Source organism: Pezoporus occidentalis, unplaced genomic scaffold (genome assembly GCF_034315485.1).
Source record: "Pezoporus occidentalis ecotype Australia unplaced genomic scaffold, CSIRO_AGI_Poc_V1 ctg4, whole genome shotgun sequence".
Lineage (NCBI taxonomy): Eukaryota > Metazoa > Chordata > Aves > Psittaciformes > Psittacidae > Pezoporus > Pezoporus occidentalis.
The window spans coordinates 17,602,155-17,627,867 of record NW_026915724.1 but is presented as its reverse complement, the minus strand read 5'-3'; the positions used below and the strand labels follow the sequence as shown (position 1 = coordinate 17,627,867).

The 25,713-nt window shown below is 40.4% G+C and overlaps 1 protein-coding gene across 3 annotated transcripts in view; it reads left to right on the top strand.

The window, feature by feature from the left end:
- The window catches only part of RBBP8 (RB binding protein 8, endonuclease), a 36,440-nt gene extending 27,246 nt beyond the window's left edge, over nucleotides 1–9,194 (top strand). For all 3 annotated transcript variants that reach the window (XM_062632831.1, XM_062632830.1, XM_062632829.1), the window contains exons 15-19: nucleotides 93–263; nucleotides 895–964; nucleotides 1,964–2,060; nucleotides 5,874–6,015; nucleotides 8,595–9,194. In XM_062632831.1, coding sequence (XP_062488815.1) covers nucleotides 93–263; nucleotides 895–964; nucleotides 1,964–2,060; nucleotides 5,874–6,015; nucleotides 8,595–8,692 — 578 coding nt within the window. In that variant the 3' untranslated portion in view covers nucleotides 8,693–9,194. The remainder of the gene's footprint in view (nucleotides 1–92; nucleotides 264–894; nucleotides 965–1,963; nucleotides 2,061–5,873; nucleotides 6,016–8,594) is intronic.
- The last annotated feature ends 16,519 nt before the right edge of the window (nucleotides 9,195–25,713 follow it).

Here is a 25,713-nt window from a genome sequence, read left to right as displayed (position 1 = left end):
AGGGGTTTTGATACACTTTCAATGAAAATGTACTTTCTTGGTTTAAATTGTTGAGAGATTGATTTGGGTGTTCATTATGCTTTTTATAATAGGAGAAGAAAAAAAAATTAGTGATACCTTAACAGAGATGTTTGATCGGACAACCCATGAAGAATATGAATCCTGCCTACCAGAAGACAGTCCTTCTGCATGTAATGAAAAAGAAACTCTTTGTGATGAAGAGCAGGATGAGGGAGGAACAGCAGCAAGCAAGAAACTAAAGAGTGGGATATAATTTGATTTGTCTTTATTTGCCTGTTTAAACTAGAAAAGTTGATTTGAAATCATGCTCTGTTCTCTACGAACAAATACGCCAAATAAACTATTGCTTCATTTTTTTCCTTATAAATTCATGGGTAAATTTAGTTATTGTAAGGACATAACATCAAACAATATGAAAATTACTTTGGTAGTTTATTTATATAGCCATCAAACAAATATGGGATGTATAATGGAAGTTGGCATGGAAGCTGTACAGCTGAGTGACTTACAGGAAACACCAGTTTTTGGCTGCAGATTACTTGCTCCCTTTCTTCTCCCTATCCTAGGTTCTACTGATGATTTCATGGCAATTTTTATTTTAAGCAACCTTTCCTTTTCCATTCTCCTTATCTTTTTTACTTTTACTTTCCTTCTTTTACTTGTCTTGCTGTTTTCCTTTACTTCAGTAATGCTTTTTCATCACTGGTTCAATCAATTTTATATTTTTATTATCTGTTTGAATCTGTTTTATCTGACTGAATGTACATGGCATTTTTGTATTTCTTAATAGCTAGCTAATAGAACAGATGTTTTTCCAGGCAGTCTGCTGACCTATATGACATGTAAGTTTCTGGTTTGCATGTATATTTACAGAACATGAGGATAAACAAGATAAAGCCAAGCAGAAAGCTTTTGTGGAGCCATATTTCAAAAGTGATGAAAGGTAATTTAGTTTGTTCTGTATAGACATTTTGAGGCTCCTTATATCCTCCCTAAAGCAAACTTGTTCTTCCATAAAATAAAGATGTTTGTGCATAACATATTAGCAGCTGAAGGTACACAGGTAAAAGATTTACTGAATTAGATAAAAGCCTTACATAAAAGCTGCACGAGGGGAAGAAATAAGCACATTGAGATGCCTATTACATCTGCTGAAGAGAAGGGATTTTCTCTTCTGCTTTTTATAATTTTATTCAATGCAATATTTTGTAACGTTTCTTATAGGCATGTTGTCATGCATGAATTTATGAGCAAAGAGCTTATGGGTTGCTTGTACAAATAAAAACCTTTCCTTCTCTGGCATTTTTGCCTCTTCCTCTAGGCAATAAATGACTAATGTTTAACAACTGTACCTCTTAGTGTTTCCTCTACTGCATTTCTGTAGTCTGGTAGTCTGAATCTTCATTTCATAATGATACCAGGCCCTTTGGTTAAATATTTGTTATGTTTGGTTTTTTTTTACCCCAGCATATGTATTCTTCATTGAGGAAAACTTTAGTGTTTTGTGAGCAGACAAGACTCTTTTCAGAATTTGTTCTTTTGAATCCAAATAAATTCCTCTTGCAGAAATCAGTGCAAGCACAACTGTGTCTGAACAAAGTAATTATGCTACAGAAGATGTATATTTAAGTAATTTTGAAATCAAAATTACTAATTATTTTCATACTACAAAAATACATAATAATGAGATGTACTTATCTGCTTATGAAAAGATCATGTTACATTTACACAATCCTGTAACTGTTTTAGTTACAAAAATAGTCCTATTCAGCTATGAAATGCAGTACGATTAGGTTTTGCAGACTTTTTCTTGATTTTTTTTTTTTTTTTTTTTTTTTTTTCCTGAGAATCTGGTATCTTCATTGTGTTCTAAAGACTGGAAATTTCCAGACATGTAGAAGAAATAAATGTACTATCATGTGAAAACATTTTTGTTTTTCAGGAAGAATACTGTGTTAGATTTTCCTCATATTGAGGTTATTCGAAAAAAAGAAGAAAGAAGAAAATTGCCAGGCCATACTTGTAAGGAATGTGAAATGGTAAGTAGTATTTTAAAATCTGGTCATTCTTCCATTATCCTAACTCTGCTAATATCTAAGTGTTAAAGTGCTGTTGAAATTATGAAGTTGGTTGCGTTATCATCAGTACTGACAGTAGCAGAGAAGTGTTTACCAAAGTTGTTTTACCAAGTTTTGAGTGAATTGGTTTGTTTTTTACCTGTAGTAACTGCATATAACTTAGTCTTTCTCTGTGTGTGTGTGCACATGTATCTGTATGATAGAAATATCTCACATTATAGTTACAGTAAGATTCCAGTAAGCCATCAAACAGATATGGGATGTATAATGGAGGTTGGCATAGGAGCTGTACAAGCAGAGTGACTCTTAGAGGAAACACCAATTTTTGGCTGCAGATTACTTGCTTTCTTCTCCCTGTCCTAGGTTATACTGATAATTTCACAGCATTTTTTTTTATTTTAAGCAACCTTTCCTTTGCTATTCTGCTTATCTTTTTTACTTTTACTTGCCTTCTTTTACTTGTTTTGCTGTTCTCCTTCTACTCCAGTAATGCTTTTTCATCACTAGTTCAAGCAATTTTAAAGAATGATTACAAGCTTCTAAAAGAAGCTCTACTGAAATTTGCAGGTACTGGAATAAATAAGTTTTCTGTCCTGTTCTACTTATGTATATATAGGTATATCTTGATTTGTTTGTTGTTTGGTTGGGGTTTCTTATTTAACTTGGTTTCTGGGGTGTCTACATTTTCAGATTATTGTACCAGCATAGATGCCGATGTGTGCAAATATATGTGCAAATGCATGCAAAAATACTTACATTAGCAGGTTAAAATTTACCAAGTGTTAGGTTTAATGTTAGTTTTTCCTCCCTTTCAAATTACTAAACTGCTTTCAGATACTTGATACACAGGTAAAATATTGAAGTAATTACATGTGTAATAAGGACATATTTCATTTGGTCAGTGATAGGCTTTCAGGCTGGAGTTAATTAGGCAATGATCTAATACATCATGACTGGCCAGAAGTGTGGATAAAGGACAGAATGATGGATTCTCTGGAATCCCTTCGCTTTAGTTTCCACACCCATATAGAAGCAGCATGTTTCATAGATTCTCCTGCTATTCACTTTATAGAAAAGTTGCGTCTACTTAGCTAAAGAAATTTTTTAGAGTATATTTTTAACAAAGACTTCTTCCTGAAAAATAGCTTTAGTAAAACTTCTTAAATATAAATAATTAAGTTTTACAGTCAACTATAAATACCATTTTCAAAAATATATTTGATTCAAAGACTTTGAAAGAAAATAAGATTTTGGGGGATGAAAAAAAAAAAACAAAACAAAACCAGAAAAAAACACCAAACCTTCAGTCTATTTCTTTGCCTAGAGCCATGCGCTATGTGTTTTAACTTGCTGTCTCTGTAAGCTGCTGATATCTTCTCATCCCAGCAAATCCAATTCTTGTTTCTGTCTGGCAAGCTAGAGTGGTAACTATGGTGTTTTAGAAACATTTACAGCTCCAAGTTTACAATATTAGGTTTCTACATTAAACTTTTGGGTTTGTTGTTGGTTTTGGTTTGGTTATTTTTTCAAGTCTATGCCATTCAAGATTAATGTCTTGGAATGTGTGGAATGTTTGGCTGTGTCACTGCACCATAATAAAACTAGCTTTGAATGAAATGCCTGTGGAAGAAGGGAGTATTAGAGGATAAATGATGCTTTTTAAAAAAGTCTTGGCTTACTTATTAGCCATAAGGGTTTGAAAAGTCTCAAGTCTGAAGAAATATTTACAGAGTGGATAGAAATCAGTAAATTGTTTCTGGCCATGTGCTGCAACCAGTATGAGTGGGAAGAGTTACCTGTCATTCTGAGATGATGTGAGAGATTTAACTTCTGCACGTGCCATAACAAACTGTTATCAAAGGCCTTTTTAAGTCCTTATCTTAAAACTTTGTGGAAGCATCTCGTTCACTTTACAGTGTAGAACATTTGATAAGAGGTCTTGTTTTGGTTTGTTGTGATTTTGCAATGTAATCAGAGAAAGATTGTATGTACAAATTACTAGTAGCTTGTAAAAGTAACATTTGTTAGTGTGGTTATTAAGTCTAGCTATGCTTTAGATAAGTGGGAGAATTGGACAGATGTTTTACATACACTTAAGTTGCAAAAATTGTAAGTAACTTTGTGCTAAACTAATGAGAGGGACCTTTTAAGGGCTCTCTGAGGCTGCAAATTGCAGGGTTCTGTAAATAATTCTTTTGCACTGAAGAACTGGCAGTTTATCCTGCATACCAGGATCTTATAGCAGACAGACCAGTTATCTGAAATTTTGGGTGCAACCTGCTAACAACATGAATCTCTGTTCTTGACCAGGAGACCCACATGTTACTAGGTCAGATTCCTTACTAATAAGGTCTTTGAGAAAAGAATATGTTCAGGTCTCACACTTTGTATAATGGCAAGAAATCTGAATTGATTTGAGACTGGGGAGAAAATGTACCTCTGTTTCAGGTAGAGTTGCAGTTCTTACAGACTACTGAATCATGAAGTGGAACAAGTCTACTTTTACTAGTACGTGCAGTTTTGTCACTCATTTTCAGAGCTGTGATTACTCTTTTTTATAGAGTCATCAATATAATTACCTCATGATTTTCTGGAGGAGGATTTTTATGCCTATTTTATACTTTGTCATCTAATAAGGAAAAAAAGGGATTTATTAGTGTAGTTTTCCAAGTAGCAGGTTTTCCAGAATCCTGCCAGTAGATGGTGACAGGAAGTAGTCTCTATTGACAGAGGTATTCTGTTCCTTTCCTGATTTCCCCTTTCCTGATTTCCCCTGTCTCGACCACTTTCCAGCTGATTGAATGAAGTTTTAAACTTTAGTTTACCTTTTTGAATTGTGACACTATCATTTCAGTGGAATCATTTTATTAATTTTATGAGGGTCAGGTCTCTTGTGCAATCCAGACTGTGACTGTTGTCTTACCACTTCAATCAAACAGCGTGTTTGCTTTGAAAGCATTTTGGCACTTTGATATCAAAGTGCCAGATTGCTATTTTTAGGAGATGGTAGCTAGAATCACAAACTAAAACAGTAGAAAACTGCCTGAAGACAAACAACATATCTTTCTATGTTTCTACTCATGGGAACACACAGAAAAAAGTTTGGAGAGTGTATATACTTTTCTCATTGCAGTTTCCAGTACAGATGACAAGGATGAAAAAGTAGCTGATTTACTATATGCTCTAGAGAATGCCCAGCTGGCAGAGAGTTTCTGGAGTCCCAGTGTCAGTCAGCCAGTCACACTAGCTCTTTATTTACCCCTCGTTTGAAGATAATTAAGTTGGAAGCATTTTGATGTAATTTGCTGCTACTTCTGTAAATTTAGACACAGGAAATAATTCTGCAGCATGGATTTTTGTAGTGTGTTTTCTCACCTTTTTATGTAATTTGCAAATGGGAACTGAAATGTAATTTATTAGAAAATTCTCTCTATTTCAACACCTGTGCTACTTAGCTTTGTAAAAGCAGTCAGTAGAACTGTTGACATAAGTAATTGTGCACATGCCTAAGCCTTGTACCTATGGTATGTTAAAAGATATAAAACTAACAAATTTGCCACCATAAGGTTATATTTTATCTGTAAATTCAGTAAGCTTTTAGGATAATGGCCAGGTGCTTGTCATTCAGATAATAAATCTCTACTTCTGGCTTGCCTCTCCATTATTTTTAGATAACTGTGTTAATGAACAGTGATTGACAATGTCATTGTGTAAAGTAGTTGCCCTATATGTGTAAATTTGTTAACTTGGATTTTTTTTTTTCCTAACCTTCAGTATTATGCAGACATTCCAGAAGAAGAGAGAGCAAAAAAACTTGCTTCCTGTTCAAGACACAGATTTCGCTACATTCCTCCAAATACTCCTGAAAATTTCTGGGAAGTTGGATTTCCTTCCACCCAAACTTGTGTGGAAAGAGGTTTGTGCAGAAAAGGCGTACAAAGCACTTTTAAAAGCTGATTTTTCCTTTTTTCCCTAAATAGCTTCCTGATACTATCTCTAGTTCATAAAGCAGCCTTTCTCTCCTCTCTCCTCTCAGTCTTTTCTATTTTGAATAATTGCTGTCTTGTCTTTCTAGTAGCTCCTGTACTACTAAGAAGGGCATATAAGGAAACTTTCTTAGAGCCTAGATAGAGAAGGCAGAACTAATTGGGATTTTCATAGAATTTAATTAGAATCCTACATGTCTTTGAACCAAAGGAAGAATTGGGTCATCAATTTCAGAGGCAAAAGCTAAAAGGTTGTGCTCACTGAGGAGGGACAGGCAGCACTGTTGATGTCCTTTGTATCTTTGGAGCCCCATAATACCATATGATAATGGAAACGTTGAAGATAAGGTGTGATTAAATAGGTCTTAATACATATACCCTGCTTGTTAGCAACATTGTAAAACTGTGGAGTTTGGGGTTTTGTTTTGTTTGTTGACTTCTCTTCACACAGAAGATGGTTCTTTCCTAAATAAGTCTTCTAAATCCTAGAGCTTGATATAAAATGAATTTTTACTCATGATGTTCAGACGTAGTGAGTTTGTAGTGTACTATATGTGCATTTCTTCAGAAGTAGTGAATCTCTGAGGTAAGGATAAGGAGCCTACATGAACTCTCTTTGAGTAACTTATATCTTTGCATGTGTTATTAGCTGTGAAGCACTTCATGTATTTTTATCAGTTCCCATAACAGTTTCAGGGCAGGCACTGGATAACGTAGTCAAAGATGTTTATGTGTTCTTGTGTGATAGTGCTGCAGTATCTTTCAGAAGAGGGAGCCTTGATTTTTAGGGGCTTGCATAACTTTTATAGTGCAAATCATACTCTGTAATCAAGATATATTGAGTCAAGTTCATTTGAATTTGAAGCTGTATTTCCAAGAAATATGTGTACGTTTAGAACTTTAAGCCTCTCCCTTTCCCCCTTTATTGTGGGGGACAAATGTCACATTTGCTATTGAAGCTCCTTTCGAGTTCTCCGATCCACTGCAAAAGGTTAAGCTAGTCACAGAATTTGCAAGCCATTAAGCTTCTTTGGCATGGTTAGACTTCAGGAGGATGGTTCTTGCTTTTCCAGCAATTTGCCTTTGGTATCACATAAGGAAAAGTAAATCCCTCAGTCCAGCTAGACAGCACCTCAGGAATGCCGAATCATTGTTCCTTTGTGACTAGTCTCTTTCCTCTTTTGTGTATCCAGTTACATGTGGCTTGGCTGAGGCTAATCCTTTCCTCCTTTACCCTAAGAAATAAAGAGAGTTCTCACCACTCCAGAATCACCTTTGATTCTTGATCATTATCTTTAAAGATGAACAAATCATGGTGCTTCCTTTTCTAACCTGGTTGCCTCTTACCTGTTCCAGTCGTTGAGAAATCTGATCTAAAGTAGACATGTCTATTTATAACTTTATGTGATTGAGATAGACTGTTAGGGAGATTCTTTGTTACTACCCATTTGGAATCTGCTTGCAACCTCATGACGATGAGCTTCCTGAGTATGTCCTTGTCTGCTAGAGTAAGAGCTGTTCAGTTGTTAATGGTCCTCAATGGACTATCAGACATAGACTTTAGCCCAAGCCTTGCTTAGTAAAAAAGCTGTATTATACAGGAGTGCAACAAGAACATCAAAATGCCAGAGTTCCCATGATGAACAGTTGCAACTGTCACTCCAGAGTAGCGGGGTACAAAGGATGTATGTTCTACTTCTTATTGGTATCTTGAGCCAACTGTAGTTTGGTGTTTTCTTTAAATAACTGAGTTGCATGGACAGTGTTTTTTAACCATGAAGTAGGAATCTATTACTCTCACTTCAGCGGATATTAGTGCTGATAAACAGTAAGGGTCTGACAAAAGCCAGGTGCTGTAACTGATTTGCATAAAATGTCTGCTTACTATCAGTATTAGCTGAATTGAGCACATGACAGGAATTTTCTATGCACTTTTCTTATCAGAAAGCTTTCAAGGGGTGTTTGATCTGTAGGTTTATGTTTGGATTTCTCCAGATGGACAAGTTTTTAATAAATTACCTCAAAACAGAGGGATGTACTATTTAGACCCACAAAGCACCTGTGCCTGCAGTTTCCTATGTACGATTAGGAAATACGTTTTAAAAAGTAACTTTATTAGTCAACTGAATTTGCAGTACTTAAGTACTTTCTTACTTTTATGTAAGATCTTCTGTAGAAAAAACAATGAAGAATGCAATTTTGTTTTCAATAGATGAACAATTCCATTTATAGATGAACAATGTCCACTCTTCAGTATTATCTGTCTGTATTGCATTACTATGCAGTCATCTACTAGAAAGCAGCTGAGTGTTGTCATTAATGATATTGCACCCTGGGATCTCTACCTTTTTCAAGAGATCTCTATCTTTTTTCAAGTGAGAATCAGTTGCCACAAAGGAAAAAAAAAATCAAAATTTATTTTTTCAGGGTAAACAAAAAATGAAACTAAAGTTATGCATGTTTCCTTATGTTACATATCTTATCTCACATTTATCCTTACTCTTTTAAGGATACATTAAAGAGGATCTTGCTCCCTGTCAACGTCCAAAAAGACGGCAGCCTTATGCTGTGATGTTTTCTCCAAAAGGCAAAGAGCAGAAGACATAAAGGATGGGGAAGTAAGGCACACCAACTTGAAGAGTATCCTTGCTGCCCTTAGATATTTATAGTTAATATAAACTTGAAATAAAGAACTGTATTTTCCACAATGATAAATAGTTTCATTAAATATGTAAATTTTATAAAATTCATTTGAAAATCTGATGTACCAGGAAACAAAACTATTTAATGTATGTTTGTTTCATATTGTACTAATACATTTTGTATCAATTTTTGCACCTGTCAGACAATGAGTCTCCCTTTTTTTATTTTCCTTTTTTAAGTCAACAGCTAAAATTCCAGAAGTTCCTGTCTAAACTTTATGTCAGTGAGTAACTGCTTTGAAGTCACTGAAATCAGTTGTTTTTGCAAGGTCTAAATGTTTGTCAGTGGAAACAGAAATGTATTTTTGTAGGGTGCTTTTATTTTGCACTGGATTTTTTAATTTAGCCTTTCTCTTTTGGCAATAATGGTTATATCAACTTGTAATAAAGCTCTATTAAATAAGAAATGTATCTACTGTTAATGTTTTGGAGGTATGAAAACCATGGTCTAAGTGTCTGTCTTATATTTTGTGTTAAATATATAGCACCACATTTTCCTCGGAGTTTAAATTAGAATATCCAGGATATTTTTGGTTTTGTCTTGAATTTGGATCTTCTTCTCTATGTCTCACTTATTGTTGAAGAGATAAGCATTGTTATTTATAAATTTGCATGACACTGAGTTCTCCTAGGTGACGAGCATTGCTGTCCTCTAGGTCACGAAGGATTCTCCAGGGATATTGTAAATAAATCTTTTATAGCAGGCACTATAATTTCATACTTGAATTTGGAGAGTAAGAGCATACATATCACAGAGGCAGGGTAATGTTTTCTCATAGGCAAGCTACTGAAAGATACTTAGGAATAAAGTGGCATTATAGAATAGAATCAAATATTCAAGCAGCATACAATCAGAGTTAGGCTCAAACTGTGAGAGTTCTCTCTAAAACGAGGTCATAAACCAAGCAACTATTTAAATGCCTTAAAACTAAAAGAACAGAAAGTATAGATACTTCTATATATATATATTTTTTTCCCCCAGAAGTATCTGTACTTTCTGTTCTTTTATTTCATATATATATGTGTATGTATAAGAAAACTTTATATTTAAAAACTTGGTGGATTGGACCATTTAATTCCAGGTATAGTTGTACAAGAGTTGCGGTAGGTCCTGCTGGAGGAGAGGTTATGGCATATACCTAAAAAGAAAGCTTAAAAAAAGAAAAAGTGATTAATTTAACACCAAGTAACACAAAATCCTCTTGGATTGGAATCACAGGCCTTGCAGAAAAACAGGAGGTGGGGTATCACTAGGCACTGCTCCCATCCTACCTGCTTACGTGATTGATTGGCTTTAGCCTTTCAAAGAGATATATCCAAAGCAATGGCAAAGGCATAAAGCTAAATAACATTAAGATCTTTAGTGAGCAGGTAGTCAAAGAATCCATGCCAAGGTAAGTCTGGTTTCCTGAAAATGAGAAAACTTTAAAGAAAATTAATAGGTGCTGCCAGAAAGGTGGAATTCTTGCAGATATCTTGAAATTTGTTTCAAGGCAACCATTGCATGCTCTGAATAAATATTTATCCAAAAAAGAAAAAACAAAAATAAGCTTTTGCTAAAGAAAGTAAGGTAGGAGGCTGCTTTTAGCTAGGGAGAACATTTACAAAGAAGTTAAGTCCAGAAAAAGGGAAGTGGAGGCATATTGTAACCCATCAAATGTAAAATTTGTTATGAAGTACATGAAAAAGTTTCTTTAAAAAATCGATTAGAAATCCTACTTTTAAGAACTGTCAGAAAGAGCAAGCTTCACAGTAAGTTGATAGAGATAAGCTATTAAAGTGTAATGGGCATATTTAAAGGTAAAGTGACAAGAAAAGCTTGGATTTTTGCACTTCCATTCATTGTGATGCCCAAGAACCTTTCTTTACAGGGTGGGTTGGTGGGCAGAGCTGTTGTAAACTGAAATGGCAGGAAAGGTCAATGAAATGGGTGGCAGTGAGCTGCCAGGAATGGAGCACACTCCCACAGCATTGAAAGTGAGAGAAGAAACTGCTAACTACCCCCCTCACTGTAGGTTGGAACTTGTCACTTAGAGCAGCTTTCATGGTCAAGGAGTATAAACTGGCAATTGTGCCAGCAGACTTCAGAAAAAAAAGACTCCAAGGAGTGGAGTGCAGTGCAGTGGGTCTGCATCCTGATGAGCTTTAATGGAGTATTTGAAACAGTGGGATAATTGGTAAGAGTATAACGCAGTGTTCAGGGCTGTGGATAAATATGTGAAAAATCATTGCTTTTTAAAGGCAAGTCACTCTGATACAGTCTTTTAGACTCTTTGAAGATGTCAAACCATGGTTCACCTGACAGCTCATAGTAGAACCAGCCTTTCATGGTATGAAAGAAGTTCTCTCCTGTATTATACCCATTTAAAAGTACATAAATCACCACAGTGGAAGGAAATTACAGTGGAGTTCTCATAGGACCCCTTTACATTCAGCCTATTTGTGTTTTGAGGAAGGATAGAGGGCAAAGGCGAATGGTTAAATTATTCACTGTTAAAGTAGACCCGGGATATAGAAGAGAAGGGGAGAATTCACAAAGCAGAAAGTAAGATAGGTTATCAAGTGTGGAAGCAGTAAAGAGGAAGGGCTGCTCACTAAAGGGAAACAGGTTTAGTTACAACCAGTTAGTGTCTGTGAGGATATTACTACTCCACTAGAGGACAGTAAGGAACTGCTTTGTGCTTACAGCAATGTAAGAACTACTCTTTCCTCTTTATTTCACCAATTTTTAAGGCTTCAGTTGCTGTGAAAATTTTAGATGCCCTGCTTACCTGTTCTAATGCCAGAAAAAATGCTGCGCTATTGAGAACCAGACTTCCATCTTGACAAGAAATCAGTGTTTTAAAATCTAGAAACAAAAATAAAACCCGACTGATTTCCCTTCAAAAAGCAAGAGAAATCCCTAAAACAATCCCAGAAGTCTGAGCAATTTTTGTGTACCAAAAAAGGTGAGTGAAATGTGTACATTTTAGAAATTCAGTTAAAGATTTCTACACAGCTTACCTATACTTTTTAGCAAAGTCATAGAATCATAGACTGGTTATGGTTGGAAAGGACCTTAAGACCATCTAGTTCCAAGCCCCCATCTTGCATTATCGTGTACTTTTATCCAAAGGAAATGGAAGGAAAAAGGGAGCCAGTCACACCCAGCAAGGAAAGTCTGCTAAATAAATAAAGACTGTTACATTCATAATTAGCATTAGCCATCTTTGCTTGCTTTATGGCATGGCAGGCAGTGTGCTGTGATCACAGTCAGCTGTGCTGTGGGAGGAGTGGACTGTCTTCTTTGATGAACTGTTTTTTTTACACATCTGTAAACAGCGAAGGAGAAAGAATTTTGGATATAAGCTATAAGCTGGAGTAGGCTGGTGTCTTTGGAGGTTATTGGGACAATTGACTAAAACCAGTGTTTATAATCCAGGTGTTCATATATTTTCTTACATAAAGCCAACATTCATAAATTGAGAGAGGGGGTAGAAATCTTTTCAAGTGTATTCAGGTATGAGTGTCCACATAGGGGTCTCTGCATGTGAATAGCAGTGCCTGTTGGGTCACAACACAACCACCAGGCACTCCTGACAAGATAGCCACAACTGTCTTCTGGTTTCCCTTCCTTGTCTCTGATGGTGTCTTTGGATTAATGCTGCCTCTTTTCATTTTATGAGATAAGGGAAAACTTAGCATCATTGCTGCTGGGATTTGTGCATCTTTTTTAACAGATATGTAGATATCTAGCGATATTCTATTAGCCATGGAATGGCAGAACTTGAGGACTTGATGTTTGCGTAGTAGCAGTCCATGAAGAGACAGTAATATCTAAACCCTCATCTATTTTACATCATCAGAAATTACCCCTGTTGGAATGAGTTAAAGTGGTTTCTGAAAGCCAGTATATCTTAACTTGTATCCAAGGTAACACTCAGGGGTTCCAGCAGAGCTTCTTGTGGCCCCCTGTGTTCCTAGTGCTTCTTAGCATGTATTCAAGTTTGTGATGTTCAGACACTGGCATGGGCCCAGTGATTGAAAAGCCTTCAAGTCGGCGGCTTAATGTTATTCCCAAAACCATAAAGATGGCAAGTTGATGGCTTTAGCACATCTAGAGCACTATCTGTCCAGTCTGCAAAATGATCCCCGCTTGAGAAGGAAACCTTTGATCATAAACCGTTTCTTGGGCTGCTTGGAGCCCAGAAGTCAGACAGATTGCTGATAAAATGTCCACAGGCAAGCTGTGTTTCCTGCACCGCCTGCAAGGCCGACTTGGTCATTAGCTGCTTCTAATTAGTTGTGCTTTTGAACTTTGCCTTTCTCACGCAGAAAGGATGAATAGCTTGTCCCTGCTGAAAACAGGGAGGGAAACAGTGTCTGTCTGCTGATTAATGGAAACTCCTGTCAAAAATAAACAATACAAAAGAACAAAATTACAGGGGGCAAAAGAGCAGAGGAAGAAGAGGAGGGAGGGCAAGAGAGAAGAGGAAGAAGAGGGAGGGGAAGAGGCAGTGAGGTGTTCATTGTTGATAGGTCACAGGGTATCAGTGGACTCTTCTTAGAAATAATCAACATTAAAATCAGCCTGGCCTTGTCCGCCCTGATCCTCAAAAAAAAGGGCTTTGCCGTGTTCAAATAAATCACTCATAAAGCATTTTGAACAATGAACTGATGATACCTTTCTTTTTAAGTGTCTTAGTGCAGAAAGACTGCTCTGAACCTTTCTGAACTGGTTCAGTCTTTGTTCCTGCACAGAGTGAGCATAAAATTTCCAGGAGCATTCTCTGTACAAGTATGAACAACTAACTACCAAGGGAGGGAGCAAGGCAGTGCAAAAATAAGCCCAAAGTTTGGCTCAATGGAAGATGGACCAGTCTTGCTTCACGTCCACGTAGAGCATGGATAAAAACTGAAATATAAAGTTTTTCCTCAGAATTCCTCTTAATTCCTTAATCTGTGCTTTGGGTGCAGTCTGGGAGGATAATTTGTGTTCCTGTATGTCAGCACATGTTAAAATTACGTGCTGCAGAGGACATAAACAGTGTTGTCTTCTGTGAATTATTTTACAGATTACAAAGTGATGGCTCAGTACAGGTTGGGTGGCTGTGTCTTATACGAAGATACACAATGCAGTTTGAAATTATGAATGCTGCAAACGTAGATAAATTTCTTCTCCCCTCGATGGTCATATTAATATGATATTTTTCCTGGGAAACAATTGTCTTCTATTTCCCACACTTTTAAGTCTGCTTCTCTTTAGAATACTTTTAGGAGACACATGTGGCTAGACATTAGGCATCCTGGGCACAGCACTTGAGGTACAAGTGTCATCACAGCAGAGCCACATGGACTTCCAGGTGGCTGGGATGAGTTTCTGCAGCATGTTCCTGCATTATACAGGCTGGGCAGAGACTGGTCTGCGAGAGGATGGTCTTGGTTGGGGTGTTGGTTAACAAAAGCTCAAATGACCTGGCAGTGTGTGCTCACAGCCCAGAAACCAGCCATGTGCTGGGCTGCATCAAAAGGAGCATGGCCAGCAGGTCAAGGGAGGTGATTCTCCCTATCTACTCTGCTCTGGTGAGACCCCCCACCCCTTGTTTTGGGGCCCCAACACAAGAGGGGCATGGAGCTGTTTTAGTGAGTTCAGAGGAGAACCATAAAGATGATCATAGAGCTGAAGCACCTCTGCTATGGAGACAGGCTGAGAGAGCTGGAGAAAAGGCTGCAGGGAAACCTTAGACCAGCTTCCAGTGCATAAAGGGGGGCTACAGAAAATCTGGAGAGGGACATTTTACATGGGCAGGTAGTGACAGGACAAGGGGGAATGGCTTTAAACTGAAAGAGGGGAGATTTAGGTTAGATATTATGAAGAAATTCTTTACAGTGAGGGTGGTGAGGCCCTGGCACAGGTTGCCCAGAGAAGCTGTGGCTGCCCCATCCCTGGCAGTGCTCAAGGCCAGTTTGGACAGAGCTTGGAGCAACCTGGTCTAGTGGAAGGTGTCCCTGACCACGGCAGGGAGGGGGTTGGAATTAGATGACCTTTAAAGTTCCTTCCAACCCAAACCAGTCTATGATTCATTGCGAAGAGAGGCACTGGAAGTTTCCTATCAAAGACATCAACGTCTGTCTCCCACACTTGTCAATGGTGGGAGACAACCTTGCCCAGCAGGAACTTGGAGGACACTTGAAGAGATCTTGTCCTTGGGTGGTTTTTGTCTGCATTCCAGCTGCAGCCACGAGCAAGGCTAATCAGAGTCTCATTTGTACCCAAGGCTCCTTTTTAACATCGTTTGGAAAATTAGCTGGAGCTTAAGGCCAATATGCCAGAAGAGCTTTTCATTGCAGGCAGAAAAGCTGATTTAAGCTAAAAGCATGTATTTCTTGGGAAGGCATCCTCAAACTAGAATATGTTACCAGATCACATCAGTAACATTTAGTACATGCCTTCTACACTAATAAGTGGCTATACTTGGAATTAGCCAATGCCTGAACAGTTTTAAATACAATTTGGTGACAGACATGTGATAGTCACACAAGAAAAGTAAGAAAATATCCCCAGAAATAACTGTTGGAAGAGTCCCATGCCTACCTCCATTCTACCCGTGTTGTCTCGGAAGATACCACGGCTGTGTGGTGGTGTCACATATTAATACATTTCAACTACTGCACCAGAACAAATATAGTCTTAACTGCAATTTGGAAAGGGAGAGAAGATGTCCCTTTTTTTCTTATTATTATTTCTGAGTAGCTTATGTAGAGCATCCTTGATGTTCTTACCTAGGAATTTAAACTTCAAAGTACAGATCAGTTTGGTCTTTGTTTTTTTATGTTCACCAACTTTAATAACGGCTTTGAATTAATACTTTTTCACTACCTTAATACTTCCCTGTTGTTTTTTCTACTTAGCCACCAATTTCATGTGGAGAAGGCTTTAAAAAAAGCCCCAAACATAGTGATAGCAAAGACCTTTATATGCCTGTATTGCAAAATCAGTAGAGACAGGAGTCTGTGCTGCAGATCAGACCCATGTGAAACAAGAAGCAGAGGAGGCAAAATTCAGATCCAGTCATCAGCTCAAATCCATGCGGTGCTAAAAAAGCACTCAATTCCCTCACAGTCAAAATTACCAACTCGATGAGTCTTTTTAGGACAGTTTTAAATAAAGTGAGAATAAAATAAGGCTAGATAAGAAAGAAATAATGATTTGAGGGCCTTTGGGAGTCTGTTACATGCTCTTTACTTGTGCTCTTGGGTAAATCAGTTGTGGGAAAAGATAAAGAGATTAAATACAGTCTTTGAAATTACATTCCTAATGACTCACCATTTCAAAGAGTTTGGGAATTTAAGCTGCAATTGAAAAGAAGCATAAAATGAAAATTAAAAAAACCTCGCTAACATTATCTTGGGTAATGTGTATCAGCTAATGAGTTGATAGTCTTTTAATGTTGAGCAGATGTCCTAGAAGAGGCAAATATTTGAATTCAAATTTTCTTTTATTTAAGCCAGTTTGCAGAAAATACAGGTACTCCTTCCCACAAGTAGAAGGATTAACATAATTAGAACCAAAACACTAAGAATTGCAAATCAAAAAAGGTGATTTCCTATTTCTATCCCATGGAAACATACAGTATCTCAAATTGCAGTAGCATTCCACTTTGGAATAAAAAGCCAAAGTTTTCCACAAAATTATATCTAAAAGAATTGGGTTTGAAATATTCAGCTTCTTGAAGTATTTCACTCTATCCTAATGCAATTTACTGTATACCATTGCTGTCAAATTAATAGAAGCAAGAGGCAAGAGGCAAGAAACTCGAAGTCATCCTGACAACCCTCTCTGAAATCACTGTGCTCTTTCTTTGCATTTTGAAAGTGTTTTACTTGCTGGGTATCAACTGGATACTTTTGAGTTTGCCAGCCTGCCAAATGCACTCTCTTAATTGCTAATAAATTGTTAAGTGCTTGACAAATCATTCAGACAAACCAATGAGACTTTTGAAGTTTAGTCCTAATAATTTTACACTTAAGCAAGGGAAAAAAAGGAAATATACAAAGTTGTAAAGGGGATGGGTTTAGCCACACTTCCTTCCACTTCTCCTTTGGTGTATAATAGATAAGCACATGAAATCATTGGAAATATGACTCTGTTCTTCCCAAGCCTGTGCTGAAAGAATTAACGGGGGGGGGGGGGGGGGGGGGCTGTCAAAAGGCCTTTTTTATTCCTCATCCTCTGAGTATTAACACTGTGTACTTTCTTCGTGACTCTTGAAAGGTATGCATTCCTGAAAAAGGAATTGCATGTATGCCCTGTCTGTGCCATCTTCCCCCTTAGTTAATGGAGACCATCAAGCCAGGGGAGTCTTGGGTTAGTGGTGCTTACTGATGGAACTGCACTCAGCAAGACTTTGTTAAGGCTCTTCTCCACACTAAGAATAAGCAAAGGAGGCTTCTGTGCTAATTTTGTCAGGATATCAGAAGACCAAACAGTTCTGACACAGCATTGTGGAAACTAAGATTTCATAAATCATTACATGTGATCAGCACTTCTTGAGAAAGACATGCTGTGGAGACTAGTGGACTCCAGGCTGTGCCAGCTGTTCAAAGTTACTGTACATATGATCTCCTCACAGAAAGGGGTTTATTTATAAAGGCATTATGTTCACATTAAAGCAAATGTGAGCTAGCACTGAAACAATATTTTTAAACCCACATTTCTCTTTGTGATGAAAACTGTTTCCAATTCAGTATATATAAAAATGGATTTTGCAAGCTTTCTCAGAAGAAAATGTCTGCAGAATCTGTTTATCCTAGGACTGAACTGGAAAGGACTATGAGAATATGAACACTAAGACTTAAGGCATTTAGTATCAAGAGACTACAAGTCATTATTCCAAACGGGTGCGTAAGCTTGACATGACCTACTCTAGGAGCACCCCCCGATGTCCCTTAACCTGTGGTAGCTCTTTTTACACCAGGCAAAGACACCCACAAGCTGGAGTAAACACTGAGTCATTCTCCTAGAGGAACTGCCTTCAACATAGAGTCACAATACTCTCGGGAGTCCCCTAAAAACAATCACTTCTTCTTTTAGCCACCCTAATTTGCTACCTAGAGGTAGCACCCTGCTTTAATCTGCTCAACTGCTCCAAGGCCTAGGTGCATGTACCATTTCAAGAAGAAAACTGATGCTTGCCTGCCAAGGACCATCATCTGCACTCCTCGTGGTACTTTCCACAGCAATTTCCCATCTCTCTCACCACTCTGCATTCAGGCTTTTGGCTCAGATTAACTTGAAATGTTTTCAAAAAGGGATGTTGTTTTGAAAGGAAAAAGCCTTAATATGCTATGAAACATGATGGAGTTCAGCAATTAGAAAGCAAGGAGCGGTAATTCACATCCCATTGCAGAAGCTTGGCTCCAGGTTGGGGCACTGGCAGAGGGAAGCCCACATGGAGGGGTTTTGTGTGGATGTATTCTGTTTCCCCAGAGTTTGAGAAGCTTGTTAACATAAGGATGGCCAAGACCCTTCTGTCAGATCCTGGCCTATTCTACATCCACTTTCAAAACTCATCAATCTGGGTAACCTGCTCTGGTGGCTTGCCTTGAGACTTATACAACTGGTGCCTATTGAACCAAATATATCAAATTGACTTACCATATTTAAATCTTAGCCACCTTTTTCTGTATTTCTACATCCCTCAGGCAGAGAGAACTGCATGTTTTTAATACATTTATGCTATATACAAACCAAGAATAAATCATGCAAGTGGAAAAATATGGGGAACAGAGCATAGAAAAATGAAATGATGTGATTATGTCAGTGGCTGCTGCCCCTGCAGACCTCAAGCAGAATATCTGCTGCTCTGCACATCTCTCATTCTTTTGAAAGGTAAAAAAAGGCTACAGCATGAAAGACCTGATGTTCCTTGGCCATGGCTGATGCCAAAAGGGAGAATTTTCCAGGGAGGATTTCTGAACTGCCGACTCAGTAGCCGACTCATTTTTTTAAGGCTTTGAGGTAACAGAGACTCGTTTATTGCTCAGCAGTGCCCTGTACCTAACTTTATATTAAGGAGGTCTGATGAATTTTCAGCGCGTGACATTCCAGGATTTTTCTGACCTACTGACAGCCCTTCTGAGCTCTTTCTCTTCTGCTACTTACGTGTGTGCATTTAGGTATTTCAGTTGCATTTTCAGACCTTTCCACTTCCCCATTTTCATTGCTGCAATGCTTCTGAGGGTCATGATCTCAGCGCCTAGCCCATGGTTGTTGCATTGCTAAAGCTCCAGCCCTTACAATCAAATGATTGTATAAATATCAGCTTTTATTTAAGCAAAGATTTCAAAGTAACTTGGGAGATCAAAACGTTTTCTGTATGTCAGACCTAGTGTTGTTAAGGTATAGGACAAAAAGCTCACCCCCTGGCAGAGTAGTGCAGAGGCATGACAACACATGGAGAGACACCAATAACCTCCCTGGGGACACAAGTCCCTTGTGGAGCTGTCCCAGAGGAGCCGCAGCCCCATGGCCTGGGGATGACATCCATCACAGCGAGACAATGAGAAAGGCTCTCCCAAGCACATCAGACTGAGGGCAGGTAGCACGTTATGGGTCACAGGGGAACAGCATCTTGGGATTGCACAAACTCATAGGATGTTATGAAGAACCAAAAGCAGCAACAAGAAAGGATCATAGTGGTTTGGGGAATAATGAGTGGGGGGAAATTAAGGGATAAGATGGGTTGGTGCTCATCAACAGTGGCTGGTCAGTGTGCTTGCCTGGCCATGCCCTGAATCTCATTGCTGCTGTCTGTGCTGTCTGTTCATTAAACACCACCTCTGCTTCCCTGGGTAGGAATGCAGGCACTACTGTTGCTGGCAGGCAAGTGGGGTAGGTGCATGGGCAGCCAGGTATCAAAGCAGAGATACACCAGGGCCAGGAGCGTGTGTCCCCCTGCCTGTGAGACGTCTGGGGGAGTTGGCTGCTAGCAGGGCCACAGGAGCCAGGTCCACCATGGGGGAGAACATGGAGTTTGGGGTTCACTGCATGACCCATCTGTGCATGTACATGTGTCTGTGCAAAGGGAGAGGTGAGCACCCTGGTCCAGCTGCAAGGGAGACTAAGTGTCCACGGCTGGTTACTGGAGTGGTCCACAGCCTCTGTGTGTGTGTATGTGCTCAAGGGGGTCTGTGCCTGCAACTGGAGTGGGCTGGGGCCTTCAGGGGCTTGTGTGCCCCCAGGTGCCAGCAGCTACTGGGTAGTGTGGAGGTATGAGGGCAGCTGCTGCCCACATGGTGTGTCCATAGGTGTTTCCCACTGATGGACCTTCATCTCGATCACACACTGAGGGGGACAAGACTGAAGCTGTTTGTGCTGCTTGTGTGAGTGCTTTGTTTTCTACCAGTGCTTCTTTTGACTGGGGTAGTTAATTTTTTTCCATAGTAGCTTGTATGGAGCTGTGTTTTGGATTTGTCATGAAAACAGTGCTGATAATACAGGATGTTTTCATTACTGCTGAGCAGTGCTTACACAGAGCCAAGGCCTTTTCTGCTCCACACACCACCAAACCATTGAGCAAGCTGGGGGTGCACAAGAAGTTGGGGGGGGGTGGGACACACAGCCAGGACAGCTGACCCCAACTGACCACAGGGATATTCCACACCATATGGTGTCATGATCGGCATACAGAACTGGGGGTAGAAGGAAGGGAGGATGTTGGGAGTGATGCTGCTTGTCTTCCCAGTAACCATTACATATGATGGAGTGCTGCTGTCCTGGAGATGGCTGAACACCTGCCTGACCATGGGAAGTGGTAAACGAACTCCTTATTGTGCATGCATGGCTTTTGCTCTACCTGTTAAACTGTCTTTATCTCAACCCATGAATTTCTTCACTTTCACCCTTCTGATTCTCTCCCCCATCCCAGTCAGTGGCAGAGTGAGTGAGCAGCTATGCAGGGCTTAGTTGTCAGCTGGGGTTAAACTATGACACTGTGTTGTGCTGTTGTGTCCAGGCGTGTCCTGGTTTTGTGTGTGTTCCTACTGGTAATTCATGCTCATCCTGGCCTCAGGCTATCCTCACCTTTCGGGCTGCTGGATCCAGCAACACCCAACAAATAAAGCTTCATGAACATCAAAACAGACTCCCCATGTCCAGGGGTCTGCTCTGCTGTTAGCAGCAGGGATGAATAAGTGACCCGAAATCTGATATTAAATGAGGTTTAGACTGTTGTGGTTTCTAAAGGAAGGATTTCCCTTAATCGAGGAAGGCTGACAGACACACAGTGTCAGCCCGGTCTCCGCTCAGGGATTGTACAGTTAGAAGGAACTTTTGACTGCTGCCCTGGCACCTCTAATTCAGCCCCTGCACAAAAACAAAACACACAAACTACAGAGGGAGAAACTATGAGCTACAGCTAGTGCAGAGGCTGCAGCCTCTCCCATCAGATTTCACTGTCACAGGGCCATGCCTCCGTGCCCGTGGGTTTTGTTCTCTTATGCTGTGAGGTATTACACAGCCTCGAGCACAAGATTATCAGCTATGTGATGTGGGGCTGCAGGTCCCTCCCACTATCCAGTTACCAGGAATTTTCCAGTAAGTGAGATCCTGTAAGGAGGTGTCAGTGATAAAAGCCAACCTGAGAAGAACCCTCTCAGCATCAGCCCTGAGCACACTAATAAATCATTTAGCCCAGCACCTTCTAAATAACAGCCCCAAAGCACCAGTATTTACATAAGTTTCCCCAGCTTGTACACAGACGGTCTCCAACCGCTTATGCTATGCAAGAGCTCGCAGCATGAGCAACAAGTGCCTGGAATGGGGGAATGGCTGAGGTTATTCACAGGGACAGTTTGCAAGCTTAGCTTCCAGTACTGAACAGTGCAAAATAAAGCAGAGTATTTCTGACGAGTCTGGGAATTCTGACCCATTTCTAAAAGAGCATCTGTTTGTTCTGAGCACCAAAACCTCAGACAAGCACAGGGAAAACCTTCTTGCGAAAGCAGAGCGATGGAAAGCTTTCAAACCCTTTAAAATTCCCAAGATCCTTTAAAATTCCTGAGCAGTGGTATCAAGCGGGACAGTTGCCTCGGCACTCTCCCGGATGACCGGCTGTGCTGGCTGTGGCACTGCTGGCATAACTGACCCACCAGCCAAATGAGCAGAAATGGCAAACTTCACAGGTGATGCCTTGCGTCCTCCCACCAGGCAAACAGAAGACACGGGGGAAGCAGCTCAGCCTTGTTCACTTGTCTGCCCTTTGGTCCCAAGTGAGATGATTTCACTTTGCAAGCATTGCTGAGTGTGAATAGCTGGTCCACGCTCTCACTTTCCCCCGCAAAGGAGCTTTTTTAGGTAATCTTTTTTAAGCCATGCATTGATATGAGGCAGTCCTGTCACATGAGATGACTGCACAGCTGGGGCTCTGACACCGTCCTGTGCTGAAGGCTTCAGGTGCAGCACTAGGCTGGAAATCCTTCCTGATTTCTAATGCTTTCCATGAACAAGGCAATGGCAAAAAGAATTAAACAAAACAAAAGAAAAAAAAAAAAAGGGGAAAAAATAATAAGAGGCAATAAACAATTCCAGACAGCTGCTTTGGAGGTGTCTTTGGGGACAAGCTTGAGTTTATCAGGGGATGCTTGCAAACTGGTCAGACATCATTGGGCCTTCTTTTTCTCTGTATTATCTCCCATTTTCTACCAAGCTGTGCTCCTGCAAGTGCTTCAAGAGGCTGAAATCTCACATGGTCAGGGTCCTACTGCCTGTGGGATAAGGACAGACATCCATCCCTGCCTGCATCACACCATACTGACATCTGCCACCCACATGCAGCTATGACCATTGCTGCCACAAAGCAGGAGCATCCTCCGCCTCAGCAAGCTGTACCAGCAGGAGTGTGGAGCACATCTCAGCATGATGGTCCCTCAGCAGAGACCACTTTTCAGCCTCCACTGACATTTTCAGATCCCAGATGGATGCAAGTTAGGATTTAATTCTACCCAACAGCCTTGTGATAAAAAGAAGCTTAAAACTTGGAAGAATATACTAATTTAAAAGTCATAACAAGGAAGACTGTGTAACGCACCAGCTCCATGGAGTACAGTACAGCAGCATCCCCAGCCTGAAACAATACTGCCAGATGCCACTACGACCATGTTGGGTTGTCCAGGACACATGTGAATTTCCTTGGGAGTCTTCCTTGGCCTTGCCCCCCTTTTTTCCAAGGCACCCATCCCCCTGGCTTGCACCTGTATCCCCAGTCAGCTCTCTAAAGCTGGAGCATTCCTGGGGGACTGGGGGAAGAGAAAAGACCTGTGCTCCCTTGGCTCTCTCCTATGCTCAGACATGCAGTCTGCTCTCCTTGGATAAGTTCCTTGAGACAGCAGAGCCACCATGAACATGAGGCCAGTGAGTCACAGGGAAGTGAAGGGAGGAAGGTGCTGTATAGAGGTACACAGCACATGTAGCTTCCAAGGAGACCAACACAGGAGAGAGACCATGGGATTCCTGATACCCCTTCTATGGTGCAGCCTCTGCCATCAGGTAAAGTTGCGGTGCCCAGAAGGATTAGATCACTGTGGAAATCAGAGTTGACAAAGCAGGCATCCCTGCCCTAAAACACGGATTCCTTGTCCCAGAGTTGAACAGGGAGGAGACGGAGATTCAGGAGGGAAGTTGAGTCTGGGAAGAAAGAAGGGGTGGGTGGAAGGTGTTTTAAGATTTGTATTTTATTTCTCATTACCCCACTCTGATTTTATTGGTAACAAATTAAACTGATTTCCCCAAGTTGAGTCTGTTTTGCTCATGACTGTAATTGGTGAGTTTATCTCTCCCTGACCTTAGCTCGATCCATGAGCTTTTTGTTGCATTTCCTATCCCCTGTTCAGCTAAGGGGGAGTGATAGAGCAGCTTTGGTGGGCACCTGATGTTCAACTAGGCTCAACCTACCACGTCTGCTGACCATGCATATCTTAAGAAGCAAGGATCTCTCTAGCCTCCACCTACTATTCAGCCTGCTCACTCAGCAGGAGGACATTTCTGGAGCAGGGCTTTCCAAAGCATGCACCAGGGAAATGGACAGTGAAACATGCAGGTCAAAGTGAGCAGCTGATACAGTGACCCAAATGCAAAATGATCTGGCACAATCTGTTCCACATCAGTGCATGCTGCATGGATGGGCCTCCCCACCAAGGGCCACATCCTGACAAAGCTCCCCTTTCCCTTATACTGAAACTTTAAAACTGAAAAGCAGCTGCAAGGCTTGGTCCATACCTCTAAAATATAGCTATGGGAAGAGCAGCACCTCTAGTAAGAGCAGAGGTCCACTAAACCACAGCTGTGACTTAAAGAGTATAGAAAAAGACACAGGTAAAGCATAGCAAGCCATTGTGACACAGCATCCCAGCTTCACCAGTTTGGAGATTTCCTGCATCAGAGGTTATATCTGAGCAATTGTCTGGACGTACAGCTTACACCCTCCATGGAGGAGCAATCGTCAGGGAAAGCAATCTTCTGCTACTGCGCTGAAGAGTAGGAGGATGAGGAGGAGAATGCAATCACTTCTGCTGGCAGCTGAAGTCTGTGCACGAGTCTGTACTTGCTAGGTTAAGCCAGGCTGGGGAGGAAGAAGGCTTCCTGCATCTGTTTGTCCCCTTGGTTCAGCATGTGCATGGCTTCACAGGCAGGGTTGGATCTATGAGGATTGAGATTTGGTTTCAATTGTGTCTTTAAGATGCTGTAACAAAGAGGTGTGAGCATATTGGTTTGAGATCTGACTATCTAATAGAGCAACCAAAACTGAAACTGCTATAATTAACCACTGTGTAACAGAGATCTCAGCTCATCATCATGGTACTTTTTACACTAGGGCGCTATCTGCATGTAAATCATGAGAGTATTTGTTTAAAAGGCATCAATCCTAGCACTTGATTTGCTCTAGTAACACATTCTGGAAGGCAAATTTCTATTTATTTATAGACAACCAAAATGAAAATATTTTCACAGGCTTAGAAAACAAAAAACAGTCACAGGAAAAGCATTTGTGATGGAAAGTTACTGTCCTCTCACTGGGACTACTCAGCCTGTGAGAAGAGAAGGAAAGGGGAGAGCAGGGATATATATATATGCATGTATATATGCATTTACTGAGATATATAGTGTGGGTGTGTTTCTATATGTATATTTATAGAGAGAATCAAGAATCATAATCTCACAGGAAGCCATTATGAGTATTTTTAGTTAACATGAGAAGAAGGCTTAGGCTAGAAGAGGGCTATGTGTGCTCCACAAATATGCACGTCTTTGCTGGGAGCTGGAGGCCTGGATATTAGTAATTTTGGTGATGGCACCAGTGAAAGACGAATAAAAACCCCACAGGTCCCAGGACCCATCACCATAGGTCTTAGCACATGTCCTGAAGACATGGAGGGCAGTGGAGTATGGATAGGGTGTGGGGGAACCCAGGCACTCCACCAGCTTTCCCAAGGGAAACCTTCAGGGGAGATATGGACTCCACAGGAGCCTTATACACTGCACTCTGTGTTTGTGAAAGCAATTGTAAGGTCAGTTGTAATATTTGTCTTCTTTCCTTGTAATAAAGAGCAATCGTGAGAGAGAGAGGATATCTCATTCAGACTTCTTTGCTCTGCTACACCCAGTATTTCCCCAGCTTTGGCTGAGCCGGTCCAAAAAGCACCAGCCCCAACGTCCTTCCCTCTCCACCTGCCCCAAGGGCTCATCATCTCTGTAAGAAATGTTGTTGTCACCTTGCATCCTAAAAAGTCAGATCTAAAACCATGGTGCTTTTATAGATAAAAGGGAGGCCCATTGAATAAAACCCATTAGAGACCAGGCAGATGCTCGGTGACCACGTGTGAGCACGTACACCATGCCACCTGCTTGAGTGGATGAGCAGCTGGCAGTGAGGCAAACCTCACATGCAG